Source organism: Xyrauchen texanus, chromosome 3 (genome assembly GCF_025860055.1).
Source record: "Xyrauchen texanus isolate HMW12.3.18 chromosome 3, RBS_HiC_50CHRs, whole genome shotgun sequence".
Taxonomy (NCBI): domain Eukaryota; kingdom Metazoa; phylum Chordata; class Actinopteri; order Cypriniformes; family Catostomidae; genus Xyrauchen; species Xyrauchen texanus.
Genome location: NC_068278.1, coordinates 30,301,977 through 30,321,702, shown reverse-complemented (window position 1 = coordinate 30,321,702; position 19,726 = coordinate 30,301,977). Strand labels below are relative to the sequence as shown.

Below are 19,726 nucleotides of genomic sequence, written 5' to 3'. Positions count from 1 at the left end.
TCCTAATGAGTTCCTTTTTGAGAGCTATAGATCGAACGTAAGAGAGGATGGTCTTTGCCCATAAAATTTGTGCAACAAAATAAGTGCTTTGGTTTTTAAATATATGAAACAATTTAAAACAACGTACAGTTACTTTAGGAGCTAGGGCCTACACTGCAGAACAAATGGTTCTCAGAGAATGTTGAATTTAGCCTAATATTAAGTCTTAAAATATTTAAATCCTTAAAACAAGATTCATTTACCTGAAGAAATATAATACTTTTACATTAATGCATTTGGCAGATGCTTTTATCCAAAGCGACTTGCAGTGCACTTATTACAGGGACAATCCCCCAGAGCAACCTGGAGTTAAGTGTCTTGCTCAAAGACACAATGGTGGTGACCAGCGACCTTCTGATTACAAGTTATGTGCTTTAGCCCACTATGCCGCCACCACTCTTTTAGACTTGCTTTCAGAGATCTTTTTCTCATTTTGTGATAAATTGCTAAAATAAAAAACAATGGTGCATCGGATGAAACTAGAGACTAATCTTGACTCAAACATGTAAAAATAGTTTCTTACCACATGTGGTTTTGTTGGTGTTTCTCCCAAAGACAAACTTTGCTGTGGTAGGCACCATGTTATTGACCCAGTGCATTGGAAATGTAAACTGACATTACAGAGTCTCCTGAACTGAGGTCAGGGAGTTTAAATTTGTTTATATTATGAGTTGCATACAGCAAAGCCAAAATACAATGCCCACACATGTGTATGTGGGGTTGTACAAGGTTAAGGACACAGTGGGAACAAGGATAATGGGCTGGGTGGATCATCTGTGCTATATAGCGTGTGGGTGTTTTACATTAAGTTTGACAGAGGACTGATGCCAAATGTCTACTGTATGTGCTTGAACTGAGGTTATGCGTCAAGATTGGTGCAAATTCCAATTTACAGATACTTTCAAGAAATAAACCACACTCAATTAAGTCCCACTCAAAAGTGCTTCTTTAATGACTTCTTAGTCCAGTGGTTCTCAAACCTGTTCCTGGAGGCTGCAAAACACAACACATTTTGGATATCTCTCTAATCAAACACCTGATTCAGCTCATTAGTGGAAACCCCAAGACCTGAATTGGGTGTGTCAGAAAAGGGAGATATACGGGCTTTATGAACCCTGTGTGATTTTGGCAGACTTTATTCCCCTTGGGCTTGCATTGTTAACAGCCTGGAATACTTACGTATTCCTTAAGAATCTGAATGTGCAAAACCTGATTCAGTTCTCCAAACGTTTGATCTCCATTATCTACACAATCTCACAGCGAAATCCTAAGGATACTTGATACTTTTCTAAATTTGGCTCATTTGTATGATATTGTACAACTGCATTCATATGAATTCGTAAAACTTTCACTATAGCCAATAATGTGTCTAGACATAGTTTTCATCTAATACATGACAATTACTTGTTTCTGTCGAACAACTTCCTGTCACATTTACACACTACTGTTAGGTTCGGTTTGGGTAAGGGCATAATATAAGCATGTCCTTAATGCCTCATGCGTTGAACTCACACTTCCACATAAGACAGCTGAGCATTTGCACGTGATGAAATGGCCAACTCCTATATATGTAAAATTGTCATGAGATTTGGTTGCCATTATAGTGCGCAAACTCAGATACTGTAACATTTTACAGCTTGCAGGGAAGAACAATTTACTAAAGGTGTTTGTGTGTATGTGAGAGAGAGAGAGAGAGAGAGAGAGAGAGAGAGAGAGAGAGAGAGAGAGAAGAAAGAAAGAAAGAACAGACTTTCAGACTTTCAAGGGATTTAATTTTAGATCTGTTGGTTACTTAAAACACATGTTTGTGACTGACATAACAGACAGAAACTAGATTAAAATTTGCTGGAAGTCCAATACCAACACGAGGGATACAGTAACCGACAAATATTCACATAAATCACAAAGTGCATGCCTGCGATCTCTCTTAATATGATATTAGCTTGTGATTTGGTTGGAGAAATGTTGGCAGATCTGCACTCTAGGTGACCTTTCTTCTTTAATTTACATCCTGTTTGAGTTATAAGACATGTATTACTCAAGATGGGAATCCTGTTTATTCTGGCAAATATTCTTTACATTCTGCATAATTCTAAACTATTTTCTTGAGCATTTTGTTGTCTAAAGTGCTGTGACAATCACAATTATTCCACGAATATGGCCAAGCCTGACAAATAGAAGCTAACCCAACCAAAACTGATATGTTGTTGATTTAAATAGTGCATCAGTATAAGAGATATTCAAACAGTAAAAGGGATAATAATTAAAAAGCCCTAATTTTCTAATGCTCATTATAATGCTGATCATTGAGAAATTAACCGAACACCCAACCCTTTCACTAAATGACCTGAGAAAATCTCTACTGTTCTAAAATCTTAAAAATATGAAATGGAAGTTCATCATGATTGAAAGTGTTTGATAAGAGGTAGGATATTGATTGCTTTGAAATTTATGGATGTAACTTCTCAATACTGTAGTTCTCCAGTTAAATGAAGCTAAAGAGCCCTCTAAATGTGTATTGCTTGTATTGCTATCACAATATAAAAAAATACAACAACTGAGGATGAAATTTTACATCAAAGCTATATACTCAAATGATTCAAATTTAACTTCTGCAGATTATTTAGATTCACAAATCTAAAATTTAGCCATGATTAAATTCTTGAGTTCCCACTTATTATGGTTACATTCTACCTATCATCTAGCAAACATAATTGCAATCACCTCAACTACAGCACCTCAACAAAAAATAAAATATACAGTTTCAAAATGGAATAAACTAAACATTCTGTATGTAACAATCACAATTGTCTCTCCATTATTAAGAGTATTGCATATGAGATAATAATCGAGGGGTATGAGAAAAGAGCTGCTGGATACTGTATCCATTGTATTGTATTTCAGGTCCAAATGCAGATTTACCAAACTTCTCGTAGACTGATTTTTGTGCACCATATACTAAACGAATCTATAGCAATTCATATTATAACCAAAAACTTGAGAATTTGCATTGAGCTCTACAAGCAAAATCCAGATGCCTGCAAATCTTTGCTGGCATTTGGTAAGATCAGGCATACCTCAGGGAAGGCCCTTTAAAATGTGGTAGATCAGTAGATTTGTGCGGTAGATTTGTTTGTATATCCCTAATTTGTAAACTGTATCTACAACTTCCTTAAAATATTTTATTTTGTCATCAAATATTATATTTAAAATTAAAGACATTTTCTAATATAATGGGATAATCTGCTATCAGACATTTAGAAGTGTACTCTGTTCTCATGTCTCATGTAATACTGTCAATAAAATATTATTTGGGCAATTTACTTATTTATTTTATTAATCTCCTTTAAAGAAACAGACCTCACCTGACTTGGTTGATGTCAGTCCCTTCTCCAGTCTCCACTGAATTGCATAAATGAATGAGTGAATGTTTGAAATGCTTATTAGTTAAACTTTTTAGAAAACCTGTGAGACATTTTGCTATAAGATCTGTATTTACATGAGATATATATTGTTATACTTTAATTCATTGTATACCATGGTTGTATGATTATGATCTTATTGCCTTTAAATATTTAATTTTCATCATAACACAGAGTGAATTGTATGGTTAACAGGTCAAAGTTTGCATCTTAAGTTTTTATATTTTTATTTGTATTTTTGGTATTCATATTTTGTTTAGCATGGAAATTAACCGAGCAATTTTCTGTTTCAAAGCCGATGCTAATTATGTTCAGTATGTGACTTTTGTTTTAAAATTCCAATAAAAAGCGTTTATATATAATGCCTCTACGGTTATAGTCAGCCTTTTATCCCTAAGAATTCTGGCCATTAAACATGCTATAGTGCATTGGAAATTTTTTTAAGCAGCATTTTCAGTGCTTCATGCAGGATATTGACTAAGGGGACACTGATTTCTAAGGATTGTCAAGTATCATTCATTAGCTTGTATTTACTAAGGGTTTGGTGGCTTTTACTATTTTGCAGCGATTACTTTTTCTCAGTTTTTTGCTACTTGTTTTGCATTGTTCAGTCCTTCTCACCAATAGGTGGCGACAGAAGCGTTTACAGGCACATGTGTTTAATTTTGAAGCAAATATAGTAATGAGGTTTCTGTTGAACTGGACTCAAAACTTTTACATTAAGGCCTAATTCTCCCAATACAAAAACAACTATTTTGCTTTGTCCAGAACTACTGCATTAATACATCCAGTTTCTTTAGCCAGCTATGAGTCTGTCTCTGTCACAAGTTAAACATAATGCCCTCTCAACAAATGACCTTACAACTGCTGTGCAAATCTTTCTTCAAGAGACCTTGTTTTAAGTTCTTTACACAAATAAAAGTTTATGGCCATTTGACAAAGAGGACTGCATTTGTATTAACACAAGAAATCACTATAAAAATCAATTGGCAGTGAATCTAAACTTGTGCAAATCATAAGACTTAATTAAATCAAGCTGCAAATCTTAATCCCAAAAAGGATTCTAGTATCAGCTCTGATCTTAATGAAGTGTTGCCTCACCTGCTCTAATTTCTGAACTATTTCAGGCCGGGATTATCCACAAGTTTACAGTCCAGTTCAGTGAACTAAATGAATGGAACAGCTTGTTTATCACTGTCTGTAGCATTATTGGAAGAAAATAAATAAAATAGCTTGATTGTTTTTTTGTTGTTGTTGTTTTTTTATCAGAAGAAATACAGTCCACAGGTTTGGTGTAGGCTGGTAAACTATACTGCATGAGGCTGCATGTGGGTGGTGCGTATTTAAATGCATACATAAAATAAAATAAAGAGATGCATGAGGCCCCCTCTTTTCATTCATATCTGTGTTTTTGAGTCAACAAAATTAAATGAATCAAGTTAAAATAAATCATGTGAACTGAGTACCATCCACAGAAATGTTAGATATACACATTTTTACATTTAGTTTAATGCTATAGTTACTCTTTATCACAAAACCTAAATAAATGATTACATATCGCATTTGCAAACGCAGATGTGAATAAACCGAGAGGGCACAACATGATGGCTGATCCATGTTTCCATGTGAATGTGTTTGTGTGCACTCTCATGCTTTCTTTGGTGTAGTTTTGGAACCCGACAGACCATTCTCTGTGTTATCAATCCCTGAGGAGGTGACAAGGCACTCCTTACTGAAAAAGACAAAGAAAGGAGTAGAATGAGAGGGAGTATGTAGATAGGCCTACAGCAGCCCCAAAAAGTATTTGGATACTTTTTGGCCAATTAAAAATATATGATTTTGATTGCAATAAATAACAAAACCAAGTAACAAACAAATAGTGTCAGACCAGTGGTGTCTGAAGAGGTGGGCATACTCTTAATTTTTAAAGAACAGTTAATATATTTACATTTATAAAGAACAGTAAATATATTTACATTTATATGTATTAGCCTAAATTTAGAGCATGTAATTTACACTGGTGGCCAAAAGTTTGGAATAATGTACAGATTTTGCTGTTTCGGAAGGAAATTTGTTCTTTAATTCACCAAAGTGGCATTCAACTGATCACAAAGTATAGTCAGTACATTACTGATGTAAAAAAACAGCACCATCACTATTTAAAGTCATTTTTGATCAAATCTAGACAGGCCCCATTTCAAGCAGCCATCATTCCAACACTGTATCCTTGAGTAATCTTGCTAAATTGCTAATTTGATACTAGAAAATCACTTGCCATTATATCAAACACAGTTGAAAGCTATTTGGTTCGTTCAATGAAGCTTAACATTGTTTTTGTGTTTGAGTTGCCACAGTATGCAAAAGACTGGCATGTCTTAAGGTCAATATTATGTCAAAAATTGCAAAAAAGAAACAGCTTTCTCTATAAACTCATCAGTCAATCATTGTTATGAAGACTGAACGCTATACAATGCTTGAAACTGCCAAAAAAAAAAAACTGAAGATTTCCTACAAAGGTGTACAGTACACTACAGTCTACAAAGACAAAGGACAACTGGCTCTAACAAGGACAAAAAGAGATGTGGAAGGACAGATGTACAACTAAACAAGAGGATAAGAACATCAGAGTCTCTAGTTTGAGAAATAGACACCTCACATGTCCTCAGCTGACAACTTCATTGAATTCTATCTGCTCAACACCAGTTTCATGTTCAACAGTAAAGAGAAGACTCATGGGTGCAGGTCTTATGGGAAGAACTGCAAAGAAAAAGCCACTTTTGAAACAGAAAACAAAAAGAAAAGGTTAAAGTGGGCAAAAAAAAAAAATAAAAAACCCAGACATTGGACAACAGATAATTGGAAAAGAGTGTATTATAACCCCATTGAGCTTTTGTGGGATCAGCTAGACTGTGAGGTGTGTGAGAAGAGCTCAACAAGACAGCCACATCTATGGAAGTGCTACAGGAAGTGTGGGGTGAAATGTCACCTGAGTATCTGGACAAACTGACAGCTAGAATGCCAATAATTTGCAAAGCTGTCATTGCAGGATTTATTTTTATTTTTATGAGAACTCTTTGAAGTAGTTTAAGAAGTTATGAAAAATAAAATAAAATTGTAATAGTAATTTTTCACATTATTAATGTTCTGAACGTACACAGTGATCAGTTGAATGCCACTTTGGTGAATAAAAGTACCAATTTCTTTCCATAAGAACAAAATCTGTACAATATCCCAAACTTTTGGCCACCAGTGTATATAATGGCTGGGAATTTTATTAGTCTCAGTTAAAATCCGTTCACCAAGAGATTTTGTTTTCCACTCATTTCTTTTTTCCACACTATTTCTGCCAATTACAACTACGCAAGTAGGAGGCAAGTGAGCATCTTTTATGTCATGAGACAGTCATCGACTCATTGATTCAAATGATTTGTTAAAAAACAATTCTCTCATCATTTACTCACCCTCATTACATCCCAGATGTGTATGAATTTATTTTCTCTGCTGAACACAAACAAAGAGTTTTAGAAGAATATCTTAGCTCTGTTGATCCTCACAATGCAAGTGAATGGTGATCAGTCCTTTCTAAGTTTTTCAAAAAGGAGATAAAGTGTGCATAAAAGTAATCCATACGACTCCAGTGGTTTAATCAATGTCTTCTGAAGCAATCTAGTTGGTTTTTGGGAGAGAACAGACCAAAATATAACTCCTTTTTCAATTTTCATCTTGCATTACAGTCTCTAGGCACGATCATGATTTCAAGCTAGATTACACATCCTAGTGCTTGACGCATATGCGTTAGATGGCACTATAAGAAGTGTAATCGAATTTGAAATGATGATCATGCCAAGAGACTGCAATGGCAAGATGTACAGTGAAAGTATTTAAGTTTTGGTCTGCTCTTACCCCAAAACATCTGGATCCCTTCAGATGATATTAATTATGTTTATGCTGCCTTTATGTGCTTTTGGGAGCTTCAAAGGCCTGATCACCATTCACTTGCATTGTATGGACCTACAGAGCTGAGACATACTTCTAAAATCTGTGTTTGTGTTCAGCAGAGGAAAGAAATTCATACACATCTGGGATGGAATGAGGGTGAGTAAATGATGAGAGAATTCCCATTTTTGGGTGAACTACCCCTTTAATATAATGATAATTTATGCATGTAATGGACATTTCCATTAACTTACTTTTTTTCCTCAAGCTTTGCGAGAACAAACAGAGTGAAGTTCTTTATCAGCATGAAGGCCATTAAAAAACCGATGAAACCGCCGACACAGGAGGCAATGATGATGGTGAGTGTGTTATCAACCACCCTTACTGAGACAGAGAGAAAGGTGCAACCACAAATATGAAAAAAGAGAAACAGGAAAGGAAATGGAGAGAAATAAGATGAGTTACTTAATTGTAGACCTTGAAATAGGTATTCATGTGTATTGTCTGTCTGCAACTCCTTTTCTTTTCTGTAACATGTGTCCATGACACTTACATTCCTCTACGACGTATAGAGTGAAAATGGCACTGTGATTTTTGTCCTTCTCTTTGGGGTTTTTGCCAAAGCACGTGTAGACGCCTGCATCCTCGAATGTTACATTCCAAAGTAGAAAGGAGATATTATTTAGTTTGCTGGAGCCAACATACTCCACCCTCTCACGATAAATGTTCACTTTAGATGGCTCCACATTATCCATTGGAATCACAGAGTCAGCCACCTGTTTGGAAAACAAGCTTATAACTGAAATTGTATGCGGTCACATTTAGTTCAACCTACGTATATTGATTGAATATGTCCATTTTTTTTTTGACAGTCTTTGACACTGTCAGTCTTACTGCAGTGCCAAATATGTTTCCTAAATATTCTGCCTATTTTACTTACTTTTTTTTTTTTTTTTTTTTTTTACAATATCTTTATCTGTTATCACATATACTCTAATTCCAAGTTGTTTTTACTCCTTGCACACTGAGGTCATTCATTCTTATTCAAATGCAAATGATATTTCAGTCAAGTTCAACAAAAAGTTTTTGATATAAAACACCATGACTGTACAATTTGGATATGCAAAGATGCTTTGAAGATATGTGATATCTCTCAATAGAAAAACAATAGTGATGTTGTATCTGTGTTCCAATCATTAATACATAAAAAAAGTGATTGCTATGTCCTGCACAGAGTATAGTGTTAAGAACTACATGCAGTCAATATAATGATTTACAAGAACAGCTCCTTTTCACCTTAGTGAAGCTATCTTGAAGCCAAGGCAAACAAATCCAGCTAAAGAAGAAGCAAGCATTCTATTTATATTACATTTTAGACTGATATCGCTATGACAACAACCACAGAAACAAAATTATGTTTTATTTTAAATGTTAGTGACAGATGTTGTACTAGAGGCCTGTTAGCAATGTGGCCGGATGTGGTCATGTGGCAATATTCTATTCTATTCTATTCTATTCTATTCTATTCTAAGCAATGTGTTTTCAATTGTAGCTTTATTTCTCATTTTATTCTGTAAATTAATAAGTAGTCCATTGAGGAAAATGTCTGTTACCTTCTGCATGGTGCCATTATCATTGAACTCCCATTTGAAGTAGAGGTTCTTGATTCCAATACAGCTGGCATAGGTGCAGGGAATGAGAACCGTGCTGCCGTTCACCGCTTCCAAAAATGGAATCTTTCCAGTTGACATCTCCAGAGCATGCACACAACACACACCTGAGACAGGAAGAGAGAGAGAGAGAGAGAGAGAGAGAGAGAGAGAGAGAGAGAGAGAGAGAGAGAGAGAGAGAGAGAGAGAGAGAGAGAGAGAGAGATTTACCCGTGTATTTCAAAGTCAGATATAATAATGGCAAAGATACATACACATGGAACAGACACCCATTCCCATTCATCCAACTCTCTCTCTCACTCTCATTGTATTGAGCTGATGTTCCAATTCGTACACATACAGTGAACGTCTGTCATCTGCAGAGTAGTTAAGATGCTATTATCCTACTTACAGTACACATTTTACTGGGACAATCCACAACTTGCTCAAAAGTACACTGGTGATAGCCTATGGATCATCCCTTGAGGCAGAGCCGGCCCAAGGCATAAGCGAACTAAGCGGCTGCTCTTGGTGGCCACCAGGGGGCCCCCAAGAGCACTTTTTGTTTTTGTGATTATACTGTCAGTGGACAATGGTAATTATACAAAAACGCAATATTAAATGCAGTATTATGTTAACGGGCTGCAGGATGCAAGCACATTCAGACAGCAAAACAGCAATGTCACAAAAAAGGACATATCCTCTTGTGCAAAGAAAAGGAAAAAGAAGAAAACAGAGGAAGAGAAAAAACAGCACGATAAAGGTATGTTAAGTAGCTAGGCTAAGTTATGAGCTAACATTAGCTGGCTAGTTAGTTAGCATAGCCTTTGTAGCATATCTGCTTTTTTAGGAAAGTTTGATTAAACATCAGTAAATAGCCTTGACATCTTAATATATTATTAGTACAACATATTACTTATCAAGTTTAGATTACATTTTTTGTCTTCTGGTTAAAAATAACTTTCCTGGGTATATATTTTTGTAATAAAAATAAGCTTCTGTTCCATAAACTTTGTACTGATAACAACTTAACATTATTTACATTAGTCTACCATTTTAGGGTCTTTGCTATTATATTCCAATATCATTATGCCTCAGTTAGCTAGTTATAGATTTAGAGTTGTTGTTTTAGGAGTACAGATGCCTTGCTGCTGTGTATAATAATTTGTGTTGAGAAAATAACATATTTTGTCAAATATTCTGTCAAATGAGTGGTGGTGGCATAGTGGCTAAAGCACAGGGCTGTTAATAAGAAGGTCGCAGGTTCGAACCCCACAGCCACCACCATTGTGCCCTTGAGCAAGGCACTTAACTCCAGGTTGCTCCAGGGGGATTGTCCCTGTAATAATTGCACTGTAAGTCGCTTTGGATAAAAGCGCCTGCCAAATGCATAAATGTAAAATATGTACTCTTATGAAACTTCCCTAGGAGCACTGTTGAAATATTTTGGACGTGGGGCACAACCAACGCCACCTGCCCCAAGTTCCAGTGCTACAGCTGATGATGATTTTTCAACAATCCCAGATCATTATATTTATATGGATAAACCATGCCTTTGTTTTTGACAGACAGTTGCATTACATCTAACATGGCTAGCTTTTATTATTATTTTCATCTTTCATCAGGTCCATCCTCTGCAGGCGAGGAGCAGTTCCCATCATGTACATCCACTGATGTTGTCATCTATCCTGTCTGACTCAGAAAGGACTGATCTGGTAAGCAGAGGGCCACTGCCTATAAAGGAAAACTTCACATTCCCTGAAAAACCTGATGGCCGAAGTTTCCACTACACCTACAGAAAGTTAATTAATGGGGAAATAATGTAAGAGGAGCTGCTCGCTTATTCAAAAAGAAATGATACTGTCTACAGATTCTGCTGCAAATTGTTCTCTAGGAAGTACACAAAACTGGTAACAGAGGATCAACAGGATTGTGCTACTGTTACATTTAAAACCGTAGAAGGGTAAAATCATGCCAGGCAGACATTGGTATGTTGTAAGCAACACAGCTACAACTAATAAAATTGATAAGGGGCGTGTTAGATTTATAGTGTGCGAATAATCAAGCACTGACAATATTCAATCATATTGGCGGCACCGAGGGGCCCCCAAATCAAATTCTGCTTAGGGCCCTTTAAAGGCTTGGGCCGGCCCTGCCTTGAGGGCAACCTTCCAGTTACTGGCACTGATCATTATCCACTAAGCCACACCATGATTATTTTTGCTGCGCTTCTTTATATTGCATGACATGCTGCCTGCCTACGAAGATAAATATGGTAATCTTTATAAGTCTGCATGGTCAATGACATCTCAGCATTCAGGCACGTTCAAAAAATTAATACATAAAAATTCCAGAGCCTACTGTATAGTTTTAATAAATATGATGAAATCTCCCTTAAAATGAAAACCCACTTCCCTAGTCTTTCAACTGACAGAATAACACACAAACATCCACTAAACATTAACCACAGTATATCATACAAATCAGTTTCATTACAGCAGGGCTATTCAATTTCATAGGCAACTGGGCAAGATGGAAAAAATCTCTGGGGCATGCAATAAAAATGTTGTTGACGAAAAGCTGCTCTCAGATATTGTGATATTGTAACTATAATATTTGTTCACTATGTAAATAAAACATCAAGAGCACAAATTTAAAAAGATAACTTTATATATATATAAAAAAATAATAAACTAAAAAGTGCTTTAAAATTTAGTAAATCAGATTGATGATAAAAAATTTATTGAACAATAACGGTAACGTTTTTTTTATAGATGCAATGATTACAAATTTTGATTTTCAAATTGAATGTTTTCTTGACCAAATAAATTAATATAACTTAACAGTACAAGACCTTCCATAATTTAAACATAATTTAAATTATTTAACCTTCGCATTTCATCTAAATTATGGCTAATGATTATTTCTGTATTAGTTTCCATTGGAAAACAATTGAAAAACAGCGTAATCAGACAAATGCATTCGGTGTGAACAGCCCCTAAGACAACTGACAAACTCAAGTAGGCCACTGAAAATTTCAAACGGCCGTATTTGGTCCAAGGGCCACCAGTTGAATAGGCCAGCCTAACATGATGAGGACTGTTTATCTTCTGCATTTTCTCTAGCTGTTTTCTGCTATCCAGAACACAGCTGATTATGGGGTTTAAATATGTAATCTTGGGGATTAGTAAGGTTCATATAACACCTTGAGGTGATTCACATGTTGTTCCTCAGTAATACTGTTTCATGTGCATTGTAGTTTTTTCCTAGAGTGTGTGCTGTGACAGTTCTCTCTGGATCCCTCAATAACGGACTTGATATTTGATTGAACGCTTCACGCCATGGATTTACCTGAGTTTCAGTTGATTACTGGATTTTCAACAAACTTTTAAAACATTGAACATAGAAAAGTCTGTATGGGCTTATCGTACATGACGAGCAGGACTACTGATTGAGCTGGCGGTGTTTCAAGTTGACGGTGTTATCAGTTATGAGGTACCGCTTCCCATGCCAGTCTATTGTTTTTGCATTCTTCATCTTCCTACTTCACTTCACCCTCTCAAACGGACATTTGTTTAGGGATACTGGTAGGTAGGTAATTGATAACCACTAGCATTAAGTAAAAAGTTATGTTTACTCATCCAGGATTTGTCTAATTTGTTTATATTATAGGAGCTTTGCTTGTTATATTTGCAGTAGTGTTTAAAAACCATGTAATGTGTGTGTGCTTTGGGGGGTAGAATCTGAAGTTTGTGTGACAGCATAGGTATGGGGGTGTCCTTGTTGTGCTAGCATATTAGCATTGAGCATTTGTGTAAATCTATATGAACAGAATAAAAAAATAAATTGAGTTTGTGTATTGAGAAACTGTTTATTGTGTTGTATACTTTAGATACCTGTATTAGTTTAAAAGAATCTTTGTTTTGATGACTGTTGAGAATCTGTGTGGGTAGGCATGCTGAGTTTTGGAGTTCTTTGAGCACTTTTGACGGTTGTTAAGGCAGTTCACTAGTTAAATAGTCATTGTTCATTATCCACAGAAAGGGTTTGAGGCTTCAGATTGATAGTCCCTTACGAGTATCTTTGGTTTTGTTGGCGCTTTAACTAATAGGGAGCAGCGATGGCTACCTTTGATGTAGAGAAGTTTTGTAAAAGCGATTTTGGTCATAGTGATTTGAGGATATTGAAGTGAGATTATTTATTGTTTGTTGCACAGCATTTGGAAGTTGAGAGAGTCTTCAGCCAAAAAGATGGAGATTGTGATATATGATCCTATTAGGGAATGCAGAGGTAATGAAAGGGAGTTAGAGCAGCAGAAAGAAAATGATGCTCAAAAAGCCCAATCAGAACAGGATCGATTGGCAGTGCAGCTTGAGATGGCCGTACCACTTTGGAACAGGAAAAGGTCAAAGCTACAAATAGTTAATACCAGCATAAACATGAGGCACACTTTGATTTCATTAGCTGTTTGACCTTAATGCCCAAATTCAGTGAGGATGATGTTGTGCTGTTTTTTTTTTTTTTACTCGTTTGAGAAAATAGTCAGAGTTAGAATGGCCATCTGAGAAATGGCCTTGGTTGGTGCAAAGTGTGTTAGTAGGCAGAGCTCAGGATTTGGATGGCATTCAGTCAAGGGAGTACGAAACAGTGCATAAAGTGGTTCTGTCTGCTTATGAAATGGTACCTGAGGCTTATCGGCAGAAATCTTTGTTGGAAGCCTGGGGATTCAGATATGGCTCTGGCCAGACAGAAGGAGGTTTCATTTGATAGGTGACTAGCAGCATGTGAGGTCTACACTTTTAAAGAGTTATGGCAACTCATGTTAATGGAGCAGTTTAAGGCAAGTGTGTCAAGACATTTGGAAGTACACCTCAATGACCAGGAAGGTGAGGAAGGCAGCCATGTTGGCTGATTCACATGAATTAAGGCATAAAGTAGTACCCTGTAAAGGAAAATTATCAGCCAGGGAGGGCAGGAAGCCTGTTTTTGAAAGGTCTAGGACAGCAGTGGGCAATCACAGTCATGGCCCTTCAGTTTTCAGAGTCACGGCCTCTGAAAACTGGACAGTGGTAACTCATTTTGTGCTACCTCAGAGTTTTAGATTGGATGTACTCCAGTTATCCCATGAAACGTCTATGGCTGGACATTTAGGCATATGAAAGATACAAGAGAAGGTCATGAGAGATTTCTACTGGTCTAAAATCCATAAGGATGTAGTGCCATTTTGCAGCTCATGTCATGCCTGTTAGGTGGAGGGGAAACCTAATCAGCTGATTTTCAAGGCCCCATTACAGACTTTGCAGGTTATGGAAGAGCCGTTCACCCAAGTGCTCATAGATTGTGTCAGCCCTCTACCTAAGACTAACAAAAGTTCATAATATTTGCTGACCATAATGGATGTTGCTACCAGGTTTCCTTAATCAATACCATTGTGAAACATTAAGAGTAGAGCTATTGCTGAGAATCTACTGCAGATCTTTTCTCTGCAAAAAGGAACTCTTGTGGGAAATCACCCCAGTAATTGTTCTTCTATCTTAAAAAGTATAGTTTAGTACTTTTTGTTCTAAGAGGGTACCCCAATAAAAAGCACCCTTGTCTTGTCCTGATCATAGCTTTCATTTCAGCCTGCTTTTATTAGATAACCCATACCAAAACCAATGTCAGTGTGATTTTATTGTGTTCACTTGTTTATGTATGGGGAAAATATATATTCTTAAATAACATGAGTATTAGACGTTTTGAACTTGGTGTTTGTAACCAGCTTAAAAATGAATTAGAATTTTGTCTCAAAACCTTATAGTTACTGAGATATAGCCATTGTGAAAAATCTCCAGTGAGGAAACTAGCATTCCCCTAGTCTCCCCCATTTATGAAAACAGACATATATGAATTAAAAAGGTACAGTCTATAACTTTAAATTTATAACTACCGTATGTACCATTTTATACACATACACCTGGCTGAGGTCTGGTGTCCACTAGCTTGTTTGGCACCCGTTCTGAAAGTGAACACGAGCTGGTTTGAAAGTGCTGAGTTTACACAGCTGTGTATCTCATCGGCACACGGTATTAAGATTACCATCCCTGTGAAGAAGTCCTACAATTTGCTTGTACCCTTTGGTGAGAGATATTTTAAACCAGGACATTAGTGATCGTGCAAATATTGTGTACTCAAGCTTGATTTAAGCAACATACTTGTCGTCATGTTCTCTGTCATTGCGCTTTCAAAACAGAAATGTACCTTGCTGCTTTACCCCAGAGGAAAAGGTTATTGCTCAAGTCAATAAGCAGAAAGTCTTAAGATTTTTAGTCTGTTGTTTCAGTTAGTATTAATGTTGCCATCTTGACCAACATTTTTCTCTCAAAATTGCCTAGGAAAAATATAAACTTAATAGACCAACATATTTGTCAAATCAGGCAAATTTGATGTACAGAAAATGCATAGAATTATAAAATTAAAGTTATAATATATCTTAAGAGATGTTTGAGTTCAAATGAACAGTTTAGACTTTCAATTGCTGACAGTGGTATCATGGCAAATATGAGAACAGTGTGTTATACTCTTTTGAAACTCTATCGAGGAGACATCTGAGAAGCTGGAGACTTGAGCAAAAGTCTCCATTTGCTTTCAAATGAATCTAACCGGTGATATCAAAGAAAGTTTTGTGAAAGTTTTGGTTTGCCTTTTTTGAACAATTGTGTAATCTTATTGCATTAAAGCAATCATATTTATGCAATGCATTCAGAAAATACTGAACAATCAAAGAGGCAATATTCCCAAAATCTTCAGATATAGCTCATACATATAATACTGCATATGGTTTGTATGCCCAGGCCTAACCAAAGTCAAACACAAAGAAATAGTTAAAAGGAATTAGTTATTAAATAGATGTTTACTTTAATGTGGTTTCACAAACTTAACTTAAACTTAATTTATTTCTTCTGTGAACCCAAAAGGAGATTTTTCCAAAGTAGGATAATGTTTAAACTGCTCTTTTCCTTACAGTGAAAGTGAATGGTGATAGATGATTTTAAGCTCCTAAAATGACAAAAAGTCATAAAAGTAATCCATAAAAATTATGTGCCATATTCCAATATTTCTGAAGCCATATAAAAGTTTTATGTGAGGAACAAATCCAAATTTGTTATTGATCTTGCTTTCCACCATGGCTGTCAAATCTCGTTCATACTTCTATATTCAAACTTGCTATGTCATACTATGTAATGAGACACAAGAACCAATGAGGTTTGGTGTTATTGATGTCCTCAGAGGACTTAAAACAGAAGTCATGAGGCCAATTTCATGGTGCTTTTTGTCGTTTTTGGAGCTTGACAGTTTGCAGTATGCTGTCATTGTATGGAAAGGAGCAGAATGAACAGGAAGGCCAGCAAGTAATAATAATAATAATATTATCAAAAGTCCTCTTGCACCTCTAAATCTGAGGCCATGGTTCTCAGCAGGAAACCGATGGAGTGCGTACTCCAGGTAGGGAAGGAGGTATTGCCCCAAGTGAAGGAGTTGAAGTACCTCAGGGTCTTGTTCACGAGTGAGGGCACAATGGAGCGGGAGGTTGCCGGAGAATCGGGGCAGCGGGGGTGGTATTGCACTCGCTCTATCGCACCGTTGTCACGAAAAGAGAGCTGAGCCGGAAGGCAAAGCTCTCAATCTACCGGTCAATTTTTGTTCCTACCCTCACCTATGGTCATGACCGAAAGAACTAGGTCGCGAGTACAAGCGGCCGAAATGGGCTTCCTCAGAAGGGTGGCGGGCTTCTCCCTTAGAGATATGGTGAGTAGCTCAGTCATCCGTGTGGAGCTCGGAGTAGAGCCGCTGCTCCTTTGCGTCGAAAGGAATCAGCTGAGGTGGTTTGGGCATCTGGTAAGAATGCCCCCTGGCCGCCTCCCTAGGGAGGTGTTTCAGGCACGTCCAGCTGGTAGGAGGCCTCGGGGAAGACCCAGGATTAGGTGGAGAGATTACATCTCCACACTGGCCTGGGAACGCCTCGGGGTCCCCCAAGCTGGTTAATGTGGCTCAGGACAGGGAAGTTTGGGGCCCCCTGCTGGAGCAGCTGCCCCCGCAACCCGACTTCGGATAAGCGGTTGAAGATGGATGGATATTATCAAAAGTAAATAATGAATAAATAATAAATAACATTTTGAGTAGACACTTAAAATATACACTCAGCACTTGCCGTGGTCTTCTGCATTTGTAACCCATCCGCCTCAAGGTTTGACGTGTTGTGCATTCTGAGATGTTATTCTGTTCACTACAATTGTACAGAGTGTTTATCTGAGTTACCGTAACCTTTCTGCCAGCTTGAACCAGTCTGGGCATTCTCCATGGACCTTTTTCATCAACAAGGCGTTTCTGTCCGCAGAACTGCTGCTCACTGGATGTTTTATGTTTTGGCACCATTCTGAGTAAACTCTACAGCATCATGCCACGGTTGAAATCACAGAGATCACATTTGTTCGCCATTCTGATGGTTGATGTGAACTTTAACTGAAGCTCCTGACCCGTATCTGCTTGATTTTTATGTATTGCACTGCTGCCACAAGATTGGCTGATTAGATATAATTAATAGGTGTATGCAGATGTACCTAATAAAGTGCTCAGTGTGTGTACAGGGGCGAAAATTTCATTAAAATGTTGGGGGGGACAATAAACATAACAATTCTCAAGAGCAATTTTTGAAGGGGACACCAAGGGTTTTTTTGTTGTTGCCCCATTTGCATTTGTATCATTTTATTTCTTAAACAATTATTTTAAGAATATATCATTATATTATTTACAATACACATATTTTAATGATATTTTAGGGGGGGACAACCCTCAGATGGGGGGTCCTGACCCTCCCGACCCCCCCGCGATTTCCGCCTGTGTGTGTACAATAAACTGTATGACCAGCAACATATTCCAGTATGACAGTTATATCTCTGTCCAGTTTCTGAGAGTAGTTGTGTCCACAAGAGCAAACAGATATTTCTCAGAAATATACACTGTAGGTGTGTGTGTGTTTGTGTGAGAGAGAGAGAGAGAGAGAGAGAGAGAGAGAGAGAGAGAGAGAGAGAGCAGAGCTGCAAAGCTCATTGTTTTATTTGGAATTCCTGTTGTCAGTGAGACTTTTCAATGTCCCATTTACTTGTCAAGTCTACAAGACACACACACTCACATTCTTTTTCACACATTGTTCTATATATACACCTCTCTTTAACATGCACATTCACAAATTAATTTTCATTTACTCACACACTTTTGAATACACACATGCACATAGAAAGGCTTTCTGGAGAGACTCACTACTTGGTCTGTTAAAGTCCATTAACTAATCATTATTTTTCAGTATTAAGTAGTGGATAGTCTTACCAATGATAAGTATAAGCAGAAAACAGGACAAGGTTATTTCTGAGGGGGTTCCTCCTCCTCTTGGACGCCCTCTGTTCTGTGCCTCCATCCTGCACACTTTTTCTCACGTCCACCAGCCTTCTTCAGTGGTTCACTTCTAGTTTTGGCAGTTTCCTATGAGTCCTTTTGCTTCAAGAAGCCTCAATCTTGCTTCTTCACAACTGCACCCTAGATCAGTTTGTGTTAGCGGTTCCTAACATCAAACTTGAGGTTCCTCTTTTTAAAGGGAAATCTTAGGCCTCTCTAAGTCTGAGATTTCTGCAAGTATATGCCATGCTGGAACAATGTTTCTACAACATCTGGTTTAGTGTTATGGTTGTTCAGTTGTTCTCTGAGATGCCCTGTAAAAAGTGGAAGTGTTGAAGACTCAATAAAAACCTAGATCTTTAAAAGATGAAAATTTCTCCTTAAATACCATTAAAAATCAGATCACTCATTAACTATAGCAACAGTCGCACTAGAAAGATTAGTGCAGACTATCCAAAAGCATCAACGATAAGTAGACAAATTCTAAGATCACATATCTCTTGATGCTGATCGCAGTCACACAAACGTACTTCTGATCTTTTGCATATGATTACTATTTCTCCACAATTTAATGTAAATATACTGTATCTTAATATGCATGCCAAAAATTACCAATGCAAATATTTACAATTGACTCAAAAGTTTTATGCATCTTTAATTGTTTGAGTGTGAGTCAGCATGTGTGTCTGAATGTCTGTACCATACCTCTATTGCGCAGGTAAATCTGTGTGTCCTGTTCAGAGAAGCAGAGGGCATCAGCACACAGAATGGGCTGCACAAAAATCCGTACTGCTCTGGTCTCAATACTGATCAGACACACACATGCACCCTTTCACACATACTGTACATACACTCTTACTGATGCACCTTGTAAGGGGCACACATGCAGTCCAGCCGGGAAAAAGAACAGTAGGGCATTGAAGCACTGGAGGACAACTGCAGCTAGCCCATTTAACTCTCTCCCTCTCTCTCTCTCTCTCTCTCTCTGTCTCTCTCTCTCTCTTTCTCTGAAAATTCTGCTAAAATCTGGCCCCCACTCAACTTTTCTCCTCCTTGGCTGACTGCCTGTCCCTCCCTTCCTTCCTCTCACCCTATCTCTGCTCTTTTCCTCCCTCCTCTCTCTCTCACTCTCTCTGTGAGCTTTAAATGTGGGTTCAGGTTGTTAGGCAGTGTTATTTGGGGTCCGGAGTCTCTTCTGCATTGCAGTTTTTAGAGAGGCAACAGGGAGAGCAGCTCTGGGAAGAAACA

The 19,726-nt window shown here is 37.4% G+C and overlaps 1 protein-coding gene across 1 annotated transcript; it reads right to left on the bottom strand.

The window, feature by feature from the left end:
- Positions 1–1,802: 1,802 nt before the first annotated feature.
- scn4bb (sodium channel, voltage-gated, type IV, beta b) lies at positions 1,803–19,455 on the bottom strand. The gene is made up of 6 exons (XM_052105680.1): positions 19,184–19,455; positions 18,413–18,792; positions 9,011–9,174; positions 7,951–8,173; positions 7,652–7,781; positions 1,803–5,193 (listed from the first exon to the last, which is right to left on the bottom strand). The coding sequence occupies exons 2-6, from the start codon at positions 18,498–18,500 to the stop codon at positions 5,109–5,111; spliced, it is 690 nt and encodes a 229-aa protein (XP_051961640.1). The 5' UTR covers positions 18,501–18,792; positions 19,184–19,455; the 3' UTR covers positions 1,803–5,108.
- Between the last annotated feature and the right edge of the window lie 271 nt (positions 19,456–19,726).

Excerpts from the sequence above, each read along its gene's own strand:
- scn4bb (XM_052105680.1), bottom strand. The coding sequence starts at position 18,500 with ATGGAGGCACAGAACAGAGGGCGTCCAAGAGGAGGAGGAACCCCCTCA. Across the intron at positions 8,174-9,010 it reads ATAATGGCACCATGCAGAAG|GTGGCTGACTCTGTGATTCC; the intron begins GTAACAGACATT and ends TTTTCCAAACAG. Across the intron at positions 7,782-7,950 it reads TCTATACGTCGTAGAGGAAT|TAAGGGTGGTTGATAACACA; the intron begins GTAAGTGTCATG and ends TCTCTGTCTCAG.